Here is a 22,318-nt window from a genome sequence, read left to right as displayed (position 1 = left end):
AGAGTGACCCAGAAAGACAGTGCCAGCCTATCACAGTCAGTGGCCTCAGAAATCATGTTCTGCCCAGGCAAAGACACTTTAGGAATATTCTTACTACCCACTGGACAACAGAATAGAATCTTAGAATTTTATCTCTAAGGAACTCCAACCACTACCTTTCTTAGTACATGAAAGTTTATCATTGAACTTTCAAGCATTTGGCATCCACTAATATGAGTTTGAGGAAGATAGCAAAATTCTCATGCCAATACCATAATTAAGATCCTTTGCTTTAGAGAAACATTCTAAGACTGAATGGTATCAATTCCATGCATTCAGTTAATAGTGCAACAATGAGCACAAGAACTTCCACCAATTTGATATAAAAACTTCTGTTTAGTAGATCAGGAGCAAGATTCACCAACTTCAAAACCCTTGTCCTTTCCACTATATAGTACAGAAACTCACAGAATGGCAAGATGTTTCCAAGTATAATGCTATTTCAGAAATATGATTATAAAAAGAGAGGGTACTTTTTTATATTTCTGGTTAAATTTTTCTCTGGAATTTATTTGTCTTCATAGATGGACTATTTTAAAATCCCCAAAAGAAATCTTAGTGTAGCACAGCCTATTATTTTATGTTCCACTGGGTAAACACCAAGAGGTAGAGTATGTGCCCTTATTTATGGGAAAAAGTAGCAAATACATAGCCTGTATATTCTCCAAACATCCTCCTATAATGCCCAAACACTTAAAGAATATTAGTTGAAAAAAGAAAGTAAAAATTAAAACAATAAATAGAGATGAAGGAAATATGGCAAGAACATAGTTCCAGAATTATATCCTCAGGCATTTCTATGGTTGAATTTTTCTGATGTTGGCAAATATATACTTTTCTTCTTTTTTCTTGCCATGGAAATCATTAGAACACTCTTTCCCACTGAGCTCTGATGCTGCCTCCCTATCCTTTTCATGACCACATTATGATAGGCACTATCAATGCATTGCAGTTGGCATGTAATATGAAATCTATTTTCTGACTCTGGATTATATTCTCACAAAAATAGGGTTTTTAAAAACATTTTTAAATTGTAGATGAACACAGTACCTTTATTTAATTTATTTATTTATATGTGGTGTTGAGGAATGAACCCAGTGCCTCACACATGCAAGGCAAGTGCTCTACCACTGATCTACAACCCCAGGCCCCCAAAATAGGTTTTTGAGGTTTAGTGATCTGTTATTATGACTCTAGGGAGCACATGCTAGGTATTATACTTGAATTTACAGAAAAAAAATTTTTTAAATATGCCTGCTTGCATCTATCCCTCCTAATGTTCAAATAATCTATAGTAATTAAATTTACTTTGAAATTTTAATTTTCATTTTTTCACATTTTGTACCAGTTATCAGCCTAATTGTGCCAATTAAATAATGGTAATAATTAAAAAACTGAAAATAAAAGTAAGTATGACAAAAATAACTTATGCCTCCAGTTTAACGCTGTAGAGAGTCAGAGAGTTCAGAACAGATGATGTCACAAGCATCATCCATAAGATAATTGGCATATTTCAGTGCTTTAGAGATTTTATAGCATTTTGAGTCAAATTATGCTTTTTGAAAAAATATCAAAATTATTTCATTACTTTAACTTGTGTTAAAGTTGAATATTAAGTTTAACTTCAGAGAAAGTAATGTTTTCTTTGTTATCTGATTAAGTAAATTGTTCCTTCAGTGACTTCATAGGTAGTGTGAAGGTAGTCTCTGAGTCATGAGGTGAGAAATTCATATAAAAATGGTGACACTGGATAGGGTAAATGTTGTGTTCTGGCTATAATTGCATATGAATCCTTAACTTTATGCCACCTGGCTCCTCCTATACTGCCTCTTCCTCTACTCTGACACCTGGAAATGAGCATAAATAAACATTTCCACAATATAAGGAATAAGTTAAACCGTAGGTTCATTAGTAGCTTGACAAGTACATCAACGACCACTTGTTTTTCCAGATGTTTTTATAAGGGAATTAAATAAAAATAGATCATTCACCATGAATCAGCCATCATGTCATGGATCAAACTTTTCTGTAGAGAATTTAAAACTCAAGTGTAAATCATTATTCATTTAATGAACTCTTATAATGCTTTCAGCATTGTGCTGGGCCTATAGAAAAAGGAAAAAATATATGAGATAGGGTTGCTACCATCAGGGAGTTTTAATTTACCCTTTTAAAAAATTCTTCTGTAATGGATTTCTTCCCAAGGAAGTAATTCAACTGAAGCAAAAAGATACATGCTCCAAGAGTACATGATCATCTATAATAAAAGAATATTGTTAACAATCTGAGTCTAACTTTAGGGAATTAAAAATTATTAAGCCTCAGCATATAGAATAGTATACACTCATTTAAGTATGAAGACTGTTAAAATATGGAAAATATCATAAATTTGTGAAATAAAGGCAACATAAAATATGATAGAATATCAGTACATTCCTGCTAACTGTATATAAATATAAGAGTAAGGAAAAAAGAATTTATGTTAGAGTAGAAGGGAAGAAAAACCTTTAAGTACATGATCATTTCATATTAAAACAGAACTTTACTTGTAATAGTGTTTCTAAAATATAATTTTTCTTGAATAATTTTTAATAGACTTATTACTAGTTCATATTTAAGTGATGGATGTAACACATGAAAGACTTTTGAGGATAAAAACTTTCTTGCTTTTTAAGGGCAACGCCAATATCTACTAATAACCTACCTAACCATCTTCTAAACTGAAAGACTAATACTATTGTGAACTCAAAGGACTCATTAGAATAAAAACATCTTGGCTCTATCAGAGATATTCATTTTTACATATTTAGAGATATCAGGTATATATTTATTGCCCCTTCAACTATAACATTAATTGTTATACCTAAACTCCAGCCATTTTCTCTAAATGACCATAATTTATACTTGAAATTTACTAATTCTAGCCCCTCCTCATTTTTCCTGAGAAAAATAGCAGATCTTCCATCTTCTATTTTATAATATGTACTTTTTAAAAATTTGAGCTTCTGGTTTTGCTATAAAAACATTTCTCAGGTGGGTAGCACCCACTAATCACTGAATAGCAGAAATTTCTATGTGTTCAGCAAACAGCAGACTGAATTTATCATTGCACATGTTTGATAAGAAAGGGCATTTATTGTTTATTAGTTAATGTTCCAGAGAATTGGTGTGAGGCTGATGGTACCCAGCCCTTGAAGCCAGAAAATAGGAGCATTTTTCAACTTCGTTATAAGATAAGGTGAAAGAAAAGTTATTGCACAGTGGCTGTGAACAATGAGGGGATCCTGACCTTACTAAATCAACTGCCAGTGCAGTTGTATAAAGGCCAAAGAGTAACTAGGTTACTAAAGATGTATGGAAAGAAAAGGAATTATTATATTGAAGTATTCTGGGAGCTAATAGTAGATGCTTTTCAACAGGGAAATAGGCCACTTCAGTCATTTAGTTTACAAAATGTCCTTTCATTGCCTTTCTGTATTAAAGACATAAAATTAGCAAACTACATTTCCACTCACCAGTTATAGGAAATTGTGATGACTCAAGAGTTATTCCAGCGTTATCTCAGAAAAGTGGAAGTCATCTGACTATATGTGCATCAAGAACAGCACAGGGATATGAAGGCTAAGTCACTTAAACACATTCTTTTCATTTTGTTGGTTTTTTTTTTCATTTTTTATTGGTGCAGCATAATTATACGTAATGGTGGGATTTGTTGTTAAATATTCACATATGTGCACAATCGAATTTGGCTAATATCATTCCCAGTATTTCTCCTTTTTCTCCCTTTCTCCTGGCCCCTGGTCACCTTTCTCTATTCTACTAATCTCCCCTTCAATTTTCAAGAGATTCCCCCCACCTCATATTTGGTTCAGTTTTAACAAACTTAATTGACGAGAAATTAAACATTTGAGAACCACATTGTTTTAGAAATGGACATTCAATTTTCTATCATGTGATTTTATTTTTATTAATCATTAATAAATGTACCCTAGTCATTTTGATATTTACTCTCCATCAATAAAGTACAGCAGTTATTTTCCTAAGTATATTCCACAGAAACTGGTCATTTAATTTAAGAAATGAATGCATAAGCTATCTGAATTCTCTTACATATTTAAAATACACAGTAGAGTCTAAGTGAAGACTCTGAAAAATGCTGTGGTTAAAAAGCCTATATAACTAATTTTGCCAGGAAGACCTTTATCATTTAGTATTTCATACATGAAGCTTTATTTAATAATATTTATTAACAGGAACACCTCTAGGGAATTTTGAAGAAACAGGAACAATTTAACTATTTTTTGATAGCTATTCAACTTTTATCATGATTGATCCTCATTTCAGATCAAATCAAGAGTTATTCTGATTTTAACTAGAATAAAACAACCCAAAGTCAATAGTGTTTTGTAGTATATGAGAAAAGAATATGATTTAGTCTCCAAAATAATACATGTGATAATAGAATTGAGTACTGCTTTAAAAAAAAAAGATAGAAGTTGCTGTGAAGGGTAACAGACTCAATTTAGGATACAGTATAATCTCAGAATACATACACTTACTTATGCAAATTCCAAGTATATATGAAGAGCAAAACCCCCTGGATATCCCCATCATCCTTGTTCATCTCCATCTCCATATTTTCAACTAAACCTCAGTTTTTTAAAAGAATGTCAGAGAAAAACAAAAACAAAATTAATTCTAGGCCTTTAGTAGGGACTCTCCTGAATTTCAAGGGTATGCTTTTTAGAGCCTTCAGGAGTTGAAACCATGCACAATTTGTCTTCCTAAAACCTTCAGTCCTTTAAGGGTGATTTAAATTATTTGTGTGTGTGTGTGTGTGTGTGTGTGTTCGCGCGCTTGCATGCTGTTCTGATGAAAGTAATTCAGTGATTGATTTCTAATAACATTTTCATTATTTAGAAAATACTGATTTGACTCAAACATTATTTTTAAAAGATTCTTACTGCTTTACTAGTTAGTACAAGTTCTAGATCTAAGAACTTTTAAATGATACATTTATTATCCCATAGGGATAATAATACAGGTATTACTGTAAAAGCACTTTTACAGCCAAGTGTTTTTAAAAACATGTAAAATGTTTTTAACATTAATTTGCATGTATTTCTATAAGAGAAAAATATAGTTTAGTACCAGAATGACTTAAATACACAATTTGAGTTCTATTTCCTATTATTTCTAAGATTAAATTATTCTATTCCGAGTTCATACGTACCTATCTACCCCAACTTTTCCAAAATAATACCTTTCCATTATTTTATGTGAAAACTACAAAATATCCCCAACTAAAATGCCTCAGATTTTAGAAACAAAAGATTGCTATAACATTGCCTTTATGATCCATCAATGCTGTGTTCCTTTTTCTTATTAATTAAAACTTACGCTGATTTTGTTTTGTTTTGTGCCTTATTACTATCTTGCTTTGTGCTACAAAATCATATACTTAAACAGATGTAAATCTTATGCACACAACCCGGTTCCATGACAGCAGCAATTATTTTATTTTACTTATTTATTTATTTATTTGGTACCAGGGATTGAACTCAGAGGTGCTTAACCCCAGAGCCACATCCCCAGCCCTTTTTTTTTTTTCAGACAGGGCCTCACTAAATTGCTTAGAGTCTCAATAAGTTGCTGAGGGGCTGACTTTGAACTTGCAATCCTCCTGCAGACTCCAGAGCTGCTGAGAAAACAGGCATTGAGCCACCATGCCTGGCAGCAATTACTATTTAATAAATAATAATTCTTGTTGAATGTTTAAAAGCAAATAAGTGGAGACTTGATCAATCAATTTACTATAGAAGCATTCACCATGAAAGGAGAACTACACCAACAAATGTGGAAAAGGTAAAAGGACATGGATTCAGTGGCAGATCAGAAGTGGTGATTAGTTTCTTTGCTTGTGGGAATAGAGAGTAGGCTATTCCTCAAGTTTTAAAACACAATTTTATGCTAGAGAAAAAGTAAAAACAGAAAAGATAGCAAGATGTGAATTTCCTCAAGAGCTATCAAATATAAAACCCAATAGTGGCAAAAAGCAGAAAAGGACAAATGAAATGATTAATCTGATCAATATAAGTTTTTTTTTTAATTATTAATTTGTATAACAGAAAACTAGAGGATAAAATTAGTGGATGTAACAATATTGTAAAAGGAAAAAGAAAAGCTTTATCTGACTTTTTGTCTGGTGTCTATGTTTTTTCCCCTGTAGAATGCCAGAGTCCCCCAGTGAAGTTTCTGAATACCCTCTGTTTGTCACAGTCGGTGACTGGCTGGATTCTATAAAGATGGGACAATATAAGAATAACTTCATGGCAGCAGGGTTTACGACATTTGACCTGATTTCGAGAATGAGCATTGAGTAAGTGGTACTAGGGTTATTATTGAAATTAGATGCCCTCTTCAGGGAATTATAAATTCAAATGCTGTATTAATAACACCTTTCCTAAGGCTCATATGTCATTTCTACCATCTCTATTATTATAGTTGAAATTAAACATTACATTTTTAACTATTATTCTTTGAAAGAATGTGTTTTATTCACATAGCTTTTCAAAATATTTTAAATGCCTTCTATGCATATTACTCTTGTTTACATCATAGACTGTATATCAATGTAGTTTTACCTTATTTATTTTTCATATACTCTTCTTACATAATAATCACTACTACTTTCATCAAATTAATACAATCTTATCATGTCACTTCAGGGTTCCTCCTGTTTTTTGTGATGGTCAGACATTTTCCATTGTCTCAAAGATCATTCTTTTACCTAAGTGCAATATAAATGCTGAATGTGTGAGTTAAAAAAGCCAGATTGAGTCATATGGGATTGCCATTGTATTAAAACAGTAATAGCAATTTCATATGGTTCAACATAATGGCATTTTTTTGGATTATTAAAAAACCAATGAGAACTCAAATGGAGTCCACATGATACTTTCTGCCTTGCATACTGACCCTTTCGCTACTACTTTTGCAAATTTATGTAACCACAATCATATATAACCTTCAGACCTGTTAAATATCTGAACATTACATAGGTACCTAGATATGAAATTTTTTTCTGTATCATTAAACTTGAGATTAACTTCATATATTCTGTGGGATCAGAGAGAAGAAAAAACCTCCTCTCACTGTTCATTTATATCTCTGCTTAACAATTAAGCTACACATTTGGCAAGTGTGACCTAGTGCATATTTAATGTATCTAAGCATTCATTTTCTTTCCGTTTCTCTCATTTTTATAAAATCTAAATGTTCATTTTTCTCTCTTTCTCTCTCTCTCTCTCTTTTGCTTCCTTTCTTGGTCTCTCCCTCCCCACCCCCCTTTGTCCCCACCCCCTCCAGTGACATTAGGAGAATCGGAGTCATACTCATTGGACACCAGAGACGAATAGTCAGCAGCATACAGACTTTACGTTTACATATGATGCACATACAAGAGAAAGGATTTCATGTATGAAAGTACTATAAGCACCTGTGTTTTGTGCCTCAGCATTTCTACAAGGAAAATGTCCTCTCTACTACTCTCTATTCTGATTCTCCAAACATTACTTCTCAAACCACGGTCTCCTGTTCAGACTATGGCTGCACACACACCTTATGTTTATGCTTCCAACCTGGATTTTAAAATCATGCTACATAGGTCCTCTCTGAATAGCCTGCAAATAAAACCTTGGCCCACTTCAGATTATCGCTACACAATGATAAATAACTCAGCATGGATTTGTAACTTTGTATAGAAGTATTTGGAAAGTGTTCACAGACTTAACCTAAAGGAATCTGTCCAGATGTGGCATCCTTAAAGATGTATGTAGAGTTTAATGGTAGATGAGAAAGAAATAGTTGACCTTTCTTTCATATTTTGTGATCAAGTAGCTTCCAAATTGCTATTAATATTTATTTTTTAGATAACTTTACTCAATCTATCGGTTGTATTGTTGCTTTATTTTTTAATAGTTTAACTGTTGGTGCCTGATGTTATTAGAATGATTTGCCTAAATGACCAATGATTCCATTTAGTGCATTATTGTCAGGTGTGACTATGGTGAGAAGTGGGTATTGGGGAGGGAGAGGGAGAAAAATACTGTGCTTTTAAATCTTCTAAGGCTGGGTTTGTCTATATTTTTTTAATTAACTTTATAGTGTCCTACACATTTCATAGTAGGTGGTAGTTTAGAGGCTTTTCCCCCTCTAATTTTTTTATTATTGTGTATTTCTCTACTATGTTATGAAGATGATCCCTGGAAAGACCAAAAGTGAGTCCATTGATCTAATAGCTTTCATAGTGAAGCATGGAATAAACCCATGACTGTTCCTTAGTTCATCATCACAAGTTTGCAAACGTAACTATCAAAGCACTGGGAAAAGTGGTTGTTTTCAGGGTTGCTTTGAATAAAGGATATAAGATTAGAGCCTTAGATTTAATGTGAAATTATTGATTAAAACAGAATTTTATGATAGCTATATGGTGGCCTAAGAAAATAAATATGTCCATCTCACTGATAATGGTGTATTTTGCAAGTTTAAGAATTCTTATGTCTGTTGACAAAAATAGTTACATTAACATGCCGAGCTATTTTCCAGACCTTCTAAAGAAATAAGTATGAATACTCCAAACCAGATATAAATAGATTTTACTGAGCATACCTATTGTATATCAATCTGTGTCCATAATAGTTAACATAAAAATGTGAACACAGCTAAGGTGTGTTGTCATAATCTTCTCAGAGGCTTGCAACAAAAAGGCAAATATATTTTTTCAGTGAGTTAGGCTGAATCAGTTTAGCAAAATAATGCTGTTTTAAAGGACAAATTTAAATATAATATTAGCTGCCTCCTGTAAAACTACAAAAACAAAATGACTACCATGCTAGTTGGAAGAGTAAAGAGAATGTGGTAAGGGAGAAAAAATTACAAAGCAGTTTGTCTAGAGATGATAATTAAATAAATTGGTTTTTATTTGATTTCAAAGATAAGATTCCTACCCATATTCCCACATTCCTAACTAAACTACATTTTTTGGTCATAATAGTGTTTCATGTATTTAAGGAGTCTCGCTTTTTCTTTTTTCCTTATTTTAAGATTTTGTGGATTATTCCATTATACTAGAACCTTCCACATATTTTCTTTTGCTGATTTATTTCCTTGTTTTTGCCCACCACAGCTTAATTTTTCTCATTTTGAAAAACAAAAATGCAGAAAGCTAGAAGGAAGTCTTTAGAATATTCTTAAAGTATACTAAAAAAGGAAAAAGTGGGAAATCCATCACTTTTTAAGTGTCAGAAACAGCTAGCCACATTTTCCAGTCGTCAACCTGCATGGCCCAGTATACTCATAGACTATCTGCAGTGTGCTTGATATATTTACACAGATCTGGATACATTTAAAGGAAATATAAAGTTTCCATATTTATCTGTCTTCAAGTATATATTAAATAAGAACAGATGCAAGCAGATGAAGTTTATTAATCATATATTTATTTTTATAATATAACAAAAAGATATCTAGAAAAGTAAGAGAATAATATGGTCTTCCATATGACTGTCAGCAACATCTGTATATCTTGATGAAATAAATTTTATTAAAGTATTTAAATTTATATGAGATGGATATTCAGTAATTGAAAGATTAAAGATCTCTGTTAAGAAAATTTGTCTTTAAAAGATTGTATGATGCTATTCTATTCTGGTTAATTTGAAATTCTCTTTCTATTTTTTTTTTCTTTTCTAACATCTTCTTATAATATTGGAAAATTCCCTTTTCACTTTGTCTCTCAACCAATATTCTCTTTAAGATTACATTTTACAGAACTATAAATGTGATAATCATAAGTATAATTTTGAACTTCATCATAGTCAGAGCAAGTGTGAAGTACATGTGCAAAATTAAACAGCAGCAGTAAAATATAAGGATTTTTTTTTTCTTTACTACCTACCAATCATGAAACCCATAATCCCAGGGATAGTATAATATCCAGGAATAGCTACAATTAAAATGTCAAATTTATTTGGAAATTTTCCAAGAAACATTTCAAGATTTAGGGTGCACATATTCAATAATTAAACCTACTTAATATGCATAAGCATTGAATTTAATTTTATTAAAGTAAATGAGTAACTTCCATAAATCACAAGTCTTCAGGAATCATTTTTTTTGGTGGGGGTGGGTAGCAGGGATTGAACTCAGGGGCACTCGACCACTGAGCCACATCCCTGGGCCTATTTTATATTTTCAGAGACAGGGTCTCACTGAGTAGCTTAGCGCCTCACTTTTGCTGAGGCTGGTTTTGAACTTGAGATACTCCTGCTTCAGCCTCCTGAGCTGCTGGGATAACAGGTGTGTACTACCATGCCCAGCTCAGGAATAATATTTGATAAATAAAATGTGCATAAAAATTCATGTACCTGCCTTTTTAAAATTTCTTAATCTGTATATTAAGGGAGTTTTTGAATTTTGAAAGTCAGAAAGTTGAAGAAACCATTTTTATTTTATTTTCTGGAGAGTCAATTTCTAATCTACAGTTAACTTATTATCTCATGGTACAGGACATATTTGAAAAGAACGTAGAAATAGTGTACAATCAAAGAGAGAGATGAGGCATTTAAATAATTAAACTAAAAAATGCAGTCAGAGTTCTAGGGTTGTAGTTTAGTGGTGGAGTGCTTGCCTAGCAAGGGTAAGGCCCTGAGTTTGATCCTCAAAACCACATTAAAAAAATAAATAAAATAGAGGTTTAAAAATGGTATTTATAAAAAAAATACAATCAGAAATTACAAAATTTTGGCCTAATGGGAATCCAGAATTTCAGCAGATTTGCACTGAGTTATACAATAACTATCAATAAATAAGTTATGCATGCCATAATGAAAAAGACTTATTTCACCTTGCATTACTCTTTATAAATCTATTGGGCTATAATATGAATAAAGCAACTTCCAGTTATAACTTTAAGGCTAATCTCAGTCCATGAATGAAAAAGAAACCCAGATCCAGTTCTTGAACAGCAAAGTCTTTACAGAAGGTCATTATAGAAGTGATAGTGGAAAATAAATTACATTAAATATCATCCAACCATATTTCCTAAAAATGTCTTGATACCTTTCTCTATTAAATTTCTGCTCTAAAATGCAGTCAGTTAAATCTCTTCTCTCAAAATTTTCACTAGTACGATCTTTTTTCTATTCATTTATTAAATTTTTTAACACTGATTATCAGGCCCTCTGTCCTTTCTTTAATCCCTCATCCTGTCATTTCTCAACTTTTGTCACTACATCCTGGATCCATATCAGCAACAAAAAGTCACAACAAATATAAAAATATCTTATGGATCTCCTTAGAAAAGGATGAATGTCAGGGAAGGTTGCAAAAATTAGACTTTTAATATGGTAGACCTTATCACACAAAAGGGAACACTTGCATTTACAAAGGGTATGGGTTCTGGCCTTGCCTCAGCTGAAAATTAAGTATTCTGGAAAGAAACTTTGAAATTAATTATGATGTTTGTTTTCTGTAGCTCTGGCTAAGGAAGTTTAATATTAATTTAAAAGAAATTAGAGACTGGGGGTATAGTTCAGTGATGGAACATTTGCCTAGCATGTGGAAGACCCTGAATTCAACTCTTAGCAACCACAAAAAGAAATTAATATTTTACAGATCAAGAGCTGTGATTATTAACTCACAGTTGGTGTCTATATCTTTATATAGAAGAGAGATTTGAAGCAGATGTGTCACTTCTTTTACTATGACCACCTTAACTTTTCCAAGCTCAAATTTCACAAAATAGAAGAAAATCATAGTATTTCACATTAAACAAGAACAGTTTATATGCTTTTTATATGAAAACTCCAAAAGGTAAAATTGACAATGTTGTTCCATCAGAATATTCAGCACCATATTCATCTTTTTATTCTTATGATCAACATTTGCATTATCATTTTTCCAATTTTTATACTGCTAAGCAAAGGAGTGTAAAGTGTTTTTAGTTCAGTTTACACATATCTATTGAATGTCTCATGTGCATAAAATTTTATTGCAAAGATGAATTTGAATATACTATTCTTACCTTGAATTAACTCACAGGCTTAAAATTTAGAAGTGAGAGCCTATTCACAGTTTGCTATGATTGCCATATCACTTGGGGTTAGATTTTTCCACAAAACAAAACAAAAACTGGGCAAGTGTGAATTGGATTTGTAATCCCCTTCAGAAAGAAATATTTTGGACCTCAAATTCTCATACAATTCTCTTCAAGCCCTCCATACTTGTTTTGGTAGAGGGAGGCATGCTTGCTGGTTTTCTCTAAGATAATTGATCTTCATCGAAAAGTCACAAATTCATACTGTTCAGTGGCAAATCTTTTAGTTCATATGTAGACCCACTATCTCAAAGGCGTCTTCAATTAGAAAACATCATTCTTCTTTAAAATTTCTTTTAGTTGTAAATGGACACAATACCTTTATTTTCTTTCTTTATTTTTATGTGGTGCTGACTATCAAACTCAGTGCTTCACACATGCTAGGCAAGCGTTCTACCACTGAGCTACAGTAATAGCCCCGAAAACATCATTCTTTATTCAAAAACAATTTTGTAATAAACTCTTGCCAAAGCTATCACTGGCCCCAGTAAATGTAATAATAAATGAGGACTTCAATAGTTGTATAAAATCCTTTCCAACGTGATCCATGGAAAAGGGAAAAGATGATAACTTACAACTAGATTTAACATACTACTAAGTGAAATAAAGGAAAAAAATCTTACATTGCATAAAAGTAAATATGTTAACTCTTCTTGCAAAAAGAAAGTATTAGGCAGGTGTGTCAAAAATTTCTTAGGACAAAAATTAATTTTTTTTGTTATAAAGGGATGTGACACAATATGCATGTCTTGTGGAAAAATACAGATCAAAAGATTCAGAATATGTAGGTCTTCAAAATGTAGTTTTAACTACTTCTCTTTTTATGACTAAAAATTATATTCAACTTATTATTAGGTGAAATTTTATGAGAATATAACTTATTTGAAGCACTTGAGTTCTTTTCTTTTAATTCAGAAGATTTGTTTGGCTGACACTTGCTCTTTAGAGAGCCTAGAATATATTTGAAAGTTTATCAGTGTTGATTCAAAATTACTATATTTAAAAATGAAACAAAAAATGAAAAGAAAGCTTGTTAATAACTGAGGCAAAGTACTACCAAATAATAAACTTCACCTTTAAAAAAATAACTTAGCAACTACGAAGTTTGTGTAACTTAATGATATCTGGTCACTTCTAGCTTATTTTATTTTTGTACTTTCCCATTGAAATCGAAGTTTCCATCTAAACAAAACAAAGGAAGATTCTTGCTTGAATGCCCATGCCTGTTAGACTACCAAATCTCTACATAATTAAAGGAATTTTTGATTTGTTTCATTTTAAGAGAAAAATCTCAAAGAATTCTTCTAACCTTTATTCTCAGGAATAACAAAGGCATTAAAGAAATATAATCTTACAGAGTAGGATGAAAGTTAGCTCATAAATGTAACATAAAGATGTGGTTTCTACTTCCCCCCCCCCAGTGCTGGGTACTGAACATAGAATCTTGAACATGCTAGGTGGGCTTTCCAACTGAGTTACAGCCTCAACCCCAAGATTTCAACTTTTGATTAGCAAAGAAAGTACAAATTTTCCTAGGAATTGTAAATTAGAAAAGTATTAGAATTAATGAAAATTTTCTCTCAGGTAAAATTCTGTCTCTATCCATATTTCTCCATTATTTGTATTTTCTGACTATATTTAATTTGTCATGATGACTCACTTCTAGTTATATTATCAACTCACTAAGTCAGAACAACTGAGATGTGGCTTTAGAGTGTTCTACTAAATAACAAAATGAAGACTTCAGGATTCCTATTTGGTTGGTGTCAGAGTCTCCATCTTATTAATCCTCATTGAAGGGAGAACCATCCTTATCCCAAAATAATGCGTTAGTATAAACTTTAAGGACATAGGAATCACCATTTTTCATTTTCATTTGTCTAATTCAGATTTTATATTTGGGCATTATTATTTTGAAGATAGGTACTCATTTTCATGAGTTAAATATGAGCTTATCTAATAAGCAACATTGTTGTGAACATGTCTATGTTTTTACATACTTATAGTTAGTTTATCCTTAGGACAGTTTTAATTTTTCTGTTCTAGAAAGACCCAATATCACTTAAGTTTTTGAAACCATGATAGATGGAATGAATAATGCTAATTCACAAAAATGAGTAATAATACATTTTCAAAATTTTTACCTAATTTAAAACATTCTCTTCTACTGCTTCTATTATTTAAAAATCTCTCTTCTACATTTAGTTATTTGTAGGGTAAACTGCATGGATTTTAAGTAGAAACTGCTTTTGAAAATGTTCATATACACATATCTCCACTTAACTAGGGAAGCCAGAATATGATTAATTCTACTAGCTCAACTTTCACACAAACTTTTGCTGTTTATAATTCTCATACAGTAATATCATTATTAAAGTCATTATGAAGATTTTTCTTTAACGGTGCATGCTTTGTTTCCATATATTATTTTTCTCTTTAAAATAAGTCTACTTAAAATGTGGTTTATAGAAACTTTGTGACAAAATCAACGGTCACTCGCTTGCTAACAAACTTGTAACTGAACAAGCTATTTTTCTGTCAATGTGACTGATGTTAAAGTGTTTTGAATATCTATTGGTATATTATCCAGAACTATTATCACCATATCCTTACAGTATCTTTAAGACAATGCTATTATGGACAATAAATTATTGAGGCTTTTAAATTTTTCTGCACTATATAGAAAGTAAGGTTTAATGTATATAAATGTTTTTCATTAGAGTTTTGAATCTAATGTATTCATTTTCCCATGCTATATGTCTTCAACGAAAATTGTATTAATATGCTATGCAAAAATCTAATTTTCTTCTTATAGAACATGGAGCTTTGATATAATTTTAGGTTTTTAAGACCTTCAAGATTAAAAAAAATCAAAATGTGAACTGGGAGCATTTTGGGGGAGGGTGTAGTGCATAATACTTGAACAGTGCCAACAAATGTGAAGATGAGTAACACTTGATTTTGTTGATTCCTCCATGTGCTAGATTTCTGGTACATTATTAATCATTTTGTTATTCAAAGTCCATCTTATATCGTGACATTCAAAACTTGAATATATGCAGTATACAAATGTCTTTGGACATTTTTCATAAACCATACTTAGTTTTGATTTTGTGTGTAATGTAAATTTCAACAGTTAGTTTTTTAATATTGTAGGAATAATTAATTGTCTATGTTTTCTAAAATGTTAGTTATACCTGCTATAATAACCTCATTTTTGAAAAATCAGAAGTAGACCATGAAAGCAGAACATGGCAACAGACCAAGTACCCTTAAAATTGAGGAAAAGACAGAAAGGTAATACAAAGAGTAGTTGTGTTAAAATTGTTGCTTATCTCATTTTAAACAGCAATAAAAAAAAAACTCTATTAGAAAAGAGCAAAGGAAAACTGTCAAGTTACTCTTACTGTTAATTTTGAAACTAAATGCATTTTGAAAATGAGAATCTCTAATAAATCCACTGATATTTAAATGTATATAATGTATAAAATTAGACAAAAGATCATATGAAAACATAAAAAAAGAGTTAAATTTTAAAAAATTTTGTTAATAGGGTAATGATCAGAATTCTTAATATTCCTATACTCCTGTTTTGATTTCTAAGGCTTAAAATTTTGGTTAAAACCCAAATATATTATTATACATTGAATACTGGACTGTAAAAATTTATACATATTAATGAATTATCTCATTGGTAAGAGATGCTTTTCCTTCTATTATTCAATTAAGAGCATGAATGAATTAAGAGATGAAAGAATTAAAAGGGTTGTTTTTTAACATTATTCTTTTAAGCAGTTATATAAATTTTATACAAAGTATTAAGTGCTTTAAAATATGGTACTTACATATTAATTTTATGTGATCTTTTGATCTATAAATGCTTATATTCTTTCAAGACTGCACTGCACATATTATATCTCCATTCAGTCTCATAATACTTGTAATTTTCCAGTTGTCAAAGAAGTTGAAACCAAATTCTGTAAAATAGTGGCTAGAATCTATTCTTTTTGAAGTCATTCTTCCTTTATTTATTATTGGTCAGATATTCCATAAAGTCTGCTGGAGAAAGCAAACTCTCCTGAATGTATGAATGGAAATACAGTAACACAATCTTGATAACCCTACATTAAATATCTGTAATTTAATATAAACAACAGAAAATCACGATTTTTCTAAAGCTCAGTGTTAATCTTTACACTGAAACAAACAACAAAAACACGGGAAGTCATGTCTATTTTCTGTTCCAAAATTATACAATTCCTAAATTTTAAAATAAGTATAGATAACACTGATTTATTTTAAAAAATATATGTACCTATAAATTCATTCACTCATTCAACTAATGGTTATTGAACATTATATCATACTAGTGACCTCCTCAAAGCTCTGAGGATAAACAGTGTAGACAAGCAAAGTCCCTGTCTCATGGAATTGACTTTCTAACAGTAAAAACACACAATAAAGAAATAATGGTGTGTTGCATTGGTAATTAAATTAATCGTGTTACATAGCACATGACATTGACGCCTTCATATTAATTGGTAACTGAAATCTCTAAAGACATGACATTTATACTGATACCTGAATAACATGAAGAAAAGATTCAGGAGAAGATCTAGGGGAAGAGCATGCCAGGCAGAAGGCACATTAACTATGTATGGGAAATTGGAGTATTTGAGGGTAAAAAGAACAGTGGAACACAGTAATGGGGCAAAGTAGGAGGCAAAAAGGAGACAAAGTCCAAGGAAATGAATGAAGCCACTGGAATAAATTAAAAAAAAAAAAAACCAACACTGACTTTTATTAGGATGGAAGTAGTGAAGATGAAGACAAGTCATGGGCTTTGGATATACTTGGAGACAAGGTTTGCTAATGGATTGGGAATGAGGGATGAAGAAGAGAGAAAAAAATCAAAGTTAAATTCCACATTTAGGGAATAAACAATTGGTTCAATGGTGGTAGAGAAGAAGCAGATTTAGAAGAAAAATCAAGTCTAGTTTTAGCCACCTGAGTTGACTGTCAGATATCCAAATGGAGCTATTAAGTAAACACTTGCATCTGAGAGTTCCAAGAAACATTTAGGAACAGAGATTAGTATTTGGAAGTCATCCATATATACATGGTATTTAAAGCTTAGAACCCAGGAAAAACCTATAGATAGAGAAGTAGGCTGAGGATTGAGTTTCAGGGCACTGCAATGTTTAGAAGTCAGGCAGAGAATTAGAAACTAGCAAAGGAAACTGAGGAGTGTTAAGGAAGGGTAGAAAGAAAGAAATGCAGTTGGTCATTTGAATTAAAGGCTTTTAAGAAATTAGGATTAGAACAATGAAATTGCCCTTTGATTGGACAAACTTGACAAGAGCAGACTCTCTCAAGATCTCAAAAAGGGTGATTTCTGTGATACAATGAAGTCAAAGCCTAACTGAGGTGGATTAAGAGATATAAATAAAGGAAGCAGACTCAGAATCTATAAGCAATTCTATCAAAAAATGTGTTGTAAAGGGAGTAAGAGAAAGGAGCTAGGGCAGTAGCTGAAGGGAGATGGAGGGTCAACAGAGCTCTATGGAGATTTTTGTTCTTTCCTTTTATTTACATAAAGGATACTAAAGCATATTTATATATTAATTAGAGTATCTGGCAAATAAAACTGATTATGCAAGAGAAAAGATAATTATAGCAAAGGCCTGGAGGGGTTAGAATTCGGAGCACAAGTAGGGAGATTAGTTTTTTATAGAAGCAGGGACATAAAACTCCAATGAGGGAAAGCAGACTTTGTAATATGCAGGTAGATCAGTAGATTTGTGGTAGAAAAGTAAAGACGTTACTATGTGAGTAGGTTAATTTTACCAAGAAAAGCCAATGTGGGGGTGGGAAGGGAGTATAGATTGGAAGAGAGATACATAGTTGCAGAATAGAAAAATGAATATAGATGTATGTTATGTATACATACAGACATAGTTAATGGGTATTTGTGTGTAATACAGAATAGAAAAAAAACCTATATTTCAAAGCATCTTTATTAAATATTATAAGTAATTTCATTGGAAGACCTAAAACTTTTGCTTTCCAAGGACTCTTACAAGAGTTCTCTTTTTCAATAAGGAAGTGATTGAGGACTTCTTAAATGCCATAGATACTTCTCATGTTTTTTTGTCTATTACAGAGTAAATGGCAGAAATACTTTTTAGCTAGTCATTATAATCTGAAGCCTATAAAATTGAAATTAGCTTAATCCTGAAAGATGTATATTGTATACTAAACCTGTCAATTTTCTTGAATACTATTTGGGAGGGTTTTGAGCTCCCATCTGAATTTTTAAAAAGAAATAAAGACAAATGGACATTAATCTTTTAGTAAAAAAATTTTGTTTTTGTTTCCATCTGGAACACATCAATAGCCTCTATAATTTAGGAGAAACATGTGGACAGGATGGTTGTTTTGTTCATTGCTTCCCTCCCTATTCTAACATAAGGATGTGATCTTTTAATAGTGCTTGGTGCTTTATTTCTGGATAGGCTGTATGTAATTCAATGTGTTGGAACTTAAAGATACTTATTTATTATTCAGATTTGATGTGAAATTAGATTGTGAATTATGGATTAAGATTGCGCTCCAATTTTTTTGCTGTTCTAGCATAGCCAAAAATATAAAGATAATATGTGTACATATAAATGTATCTGATTAAACACTTTAGATATTTAAATGGCCATATCAAATTTTAAATGGTAGATGATATCAACAGCTGCAGTGCACTCAAAATAATAGTTCTAAAAACCTCTGTAGCACAAATCCTAAAGCTTAATATTAAATAGCATATTTCTATAAAATACTCAAATAACATCTGTCTAGGTTGAGACATTTAATCCTTCATAGAGCTATATTTGACTAAGGGGAAAACTGCAGCTAAAAATATTTTTCCTTCCTATATGATTTTTTAAAAAGTATCTCTTTTAACAGGACATGAAGCTATTTATCATTAATTAAGGATTTAGCATTATACTCATATTCTCTTACAAAAGGAGGGGAAGATCTGTTTATGAAAATAAGGAAGCGCAGCACTACATTATTATTTTTCAATATTGGTATTGTATCACCATTTAGAGCTTAAATATATGCCTTTCACTCAGGATCCTTACACAGCCTATGTTCTCTTTTCTGGTTGTAATCACAATACGGTAGAGATAAACACAGTAAAACGGTGTTAATTGAACTGCAATCCTACCTATTATCTACTTTGCAATAGCAGTGAAGTAGTCCAAACTTATTTGAAAGTGATATTGTTTTCATCTTATAAAAATCTACTATAATATTAAGATGTTCCATGTAAATTTTCATGTGCTGGCATGCTTAAAAGTTAATAGTGTTATAGAATGCTCAGCTCTCAACATGAGAGATTGTTTGTGGTGAATTGCATTACATGTCATCTATCTGCTGAAAAAATATGATGTTTAGCAAAACTATCTGCTGAGCAACATAATAAGATTTTTGTACAAAGTACAAATTACTAATTACTGTATTTTATTTTTCTATGATTTCCTAAGAGGCATTATCAGGGTCTTACAGATGGAGTAAGCCTGTTTATTAAAATATATTAGCAAATAAAAGTTACAGTTCTGGTGGTTGAACTTGTGATGTTTTTGTATTGATGTATTCCTAATGTAATTTATTTTTAGTCTATTAAATGTAGATGTTCTTTAGATACTTTAGTAATTCTGAATGCAAGATCATAGTTATAGTAATTTTTCAAAATAATGTCACTATGGCCTGGACATAAATTCACATAAATCATAATAAATGATACATATTTTTTTAGTGACTTTATTTTAGTGGCAAAATATTTTCTGACATTCAAATGAATTAAATTTTTTATTGCAGAGGTAGTACTGTACACAAATTGCCGATAACAAGACACATAACATCTAACCGTTCCAATACAGCTTGAGACCATCAATGTTTGTTCCAAACACCCAAAATAAATTATCAATCAGCGATTTTCAATATTCTTTTAAAAGTTGCTGGTAAGAAAATACATTAAAAGTATCAAGAATTAATCAGAATAGTGCTATATTCAATGTAGCTCCCTCTATCTTTTTTATATTTTTGCTATTACAGTTCCAAAAACCAGTATGGAATTAAAACTGGTGAAAAAAATATAAAACCCTTTTCCCTTGTACATATATATTTAGTAGCTTTACAAAATTACATACCACTTTTAAAGCTTTTTACTCTCATAAAAAATGGAAAAAGTCTAAGTTCTTAAATTGAATGAAACAATTTTATGCTGACCCTCTGTGCTCAAGAGCAGTTTCAGTTGGCAAAGTACAAAACAACAGATTCAATCATGTGAAATATTTGTTCTTTTTATGACTGATATTTTCAAAATGGACATTTTCTAAATTGAGTAAATTGTTTCATAACAACTATTTCATCTCTAAATAATAATAACTACAATTATCTAACTTTTTGTTAACTTTAACTTTTTTCTTGTTCAGAAGTATCTATCTGCCTAAGTTTACTATAAAGTTGGGTGCTCAATCTGCCTATTACATTTGTAGTTTTCGCCCAATGTTTTGTATTAAGTAAAAACATGAATTCAACCTAGGGGTGAAAGCATCAATTCTAAATAAGAAAAGTACGGTCTATCCACGAAAGTTTTCTGGAACATGAGATTTCTGCTTAACTGGGGGAAAACAAAACAAAACAAAATTGTTGTAGTCTGTCTAGCAGCAAAGAGCTTCCATCTCTTATTGAAATGAGTACCATGCTCAGAAACAAAGAAAACTGATCAATACTTACCATTAAAGGCACTCAGGGTCAGAAGTTAAAGGACCATGACGTTTAAGAATGGGATCAAGGAAAAAATTTCAGAACAAAGGAAAACAGGAAAATATTTATTGAACATCTCCTTTGTGTCAAACACTTACACTTCTGTTATCTCTTTAATACTAAAAATTCTAGATAAAATAGTATCTTTTTGAAGGCAAGGAAGATGAAGCAGAGAGAAGGGTTAATTGGCCTAAAGACACACAATAAAGCATAGTATATTTCATAGTATGTTTTCTACAAGGACATTTATACATTAATACCTTTGGATATGCAACTATAGGACTTTTGTTTGTTCATTTTTGCTTGCAACAGAGTCCTAGCCCAGAACATTTTCTTTCACTGTAAAAAGAGCTACATTTGCCAATTTGCAAAAGCAACAAAGGAAAAAGCCCCCATTATCATATGTGTACAATCCTCCCCACCATCATTATTTTGATAATTTCTTTTTTCACCTTTCTAGTCCATTTAGATACGTCAAATTAATTGATAGGCCAAAGAACAGGTAGTAAACATAACACTAGCTAGTAGAAAAGAAAAAACAAAATCCCATACCCATGGTTAATGAGGGAAATGAAGAGATGCAAGTTCTTTAAGGACATTTAAATCATGAAAGCCATTCATTGAGAGGTGAGGCTGATGGGACTGGATAGAATGAAAGACCAGGAAAAAAAAGAAAAAGAAAAATTCCTATATCTTTAAAATGACTACCAATATGATCTGTCCATTGGAAAACGGGGAGGAAGTATACGTCTACATATTTTGAGGATCATTAGTTTCTACTGCAATAAAATACAAGAGCAATTTTTTAAAGTGGCCAACGTTTAAATATTAATTACTAATGCCTTTCCAGTGGATTAGAATCTGCATAATCTAATCATAAAGGATTAGACCTGGTGGAAATCACTCCAGGACACCAGACGGCTAAGAAGCAGAAGTACAGGCAAACTTCCCTTGCCAAACAATGTCTTTTACTTTTATTTTCCCTAGCTTAAAAAAAGGGGGGGGGGGGCTACTGACAATAATTGTACTACTTTTTACACAAGTTTCTCTCCTCTCCCTGCTACATTAACAGCCTCATTGCCTTACTTCTCCAGGACTTAGGGCCGGCAGAACCCAGGGGAGGGTCGGTGCGATGGGCAGTGGGGCAACTCCGGCACGCATCTATGCCTCAGGGGCACGGCTTTGTCCTGTCGTTGCCACCACGCTGCACCCGTGTCCTGCCAGGACGAGGCGTTCTTGGTGCCACTCAGCACGGTCCTCTACGAGGCCCGCGCACCGCGACTGGAGACCCGCGCG

At 31.9% G+C, this 22,318-nt stretch overlaps 1 protein-coding gene and 1 long non-coding RNA gene across 2 annotated transcripts in view; one reads left to right on the top strand and one right to left on the bottom strand.

Annotated features, from left to right (window-relative positions):
• Positions 1 to 8,077, top strand: part of Epha6 (EPH receptor A6) — an 874,627-nt gene extending 866,550 nt beyond the window's left edge. Inside the window, exons 17-18 of the mRNA XM_047563348.1 lie at positions 6,269 to 6,418; positions 7,408 to 8,077. Coding sequence (XP_047419304.1) covers positions 6,269 to 6,418; positions 7,408 to 7,522 — 265 coding nt within the window. The 3' untranslated portion in view covers positions 7,523 to 8,077. The remainder of the gene's footprint in view (positions 1 to 6,268; positions 6,419 to 7,407) is intronic.
• LOC124992515 (uncharacterized) overlaps positions 1 to 22,318 on the bottom strand; it is a 45,585-nt gene that overhangs the window by 23,038 nt on the left and 229 nt on the right. The window lies entirely within an intron of this gene.

Source organism: Sciurus carolinensis, chromosome 9, assembly GCF_902686445.1.
Source record: "Sciurus carolinensis chromosome 9, mSciCar1.2, whole genome shotgun sequence".
NCBI lineage: Eukaryota > Metazoa > Chordata > Mammalia > Rodentia > Sciuridae > Sciurus > Sciurus carolinensis.
Note: the sequence above shows the minus strand (reverse complement) of the source record. Positions and strands in the feature narration are given on the sequence as shown.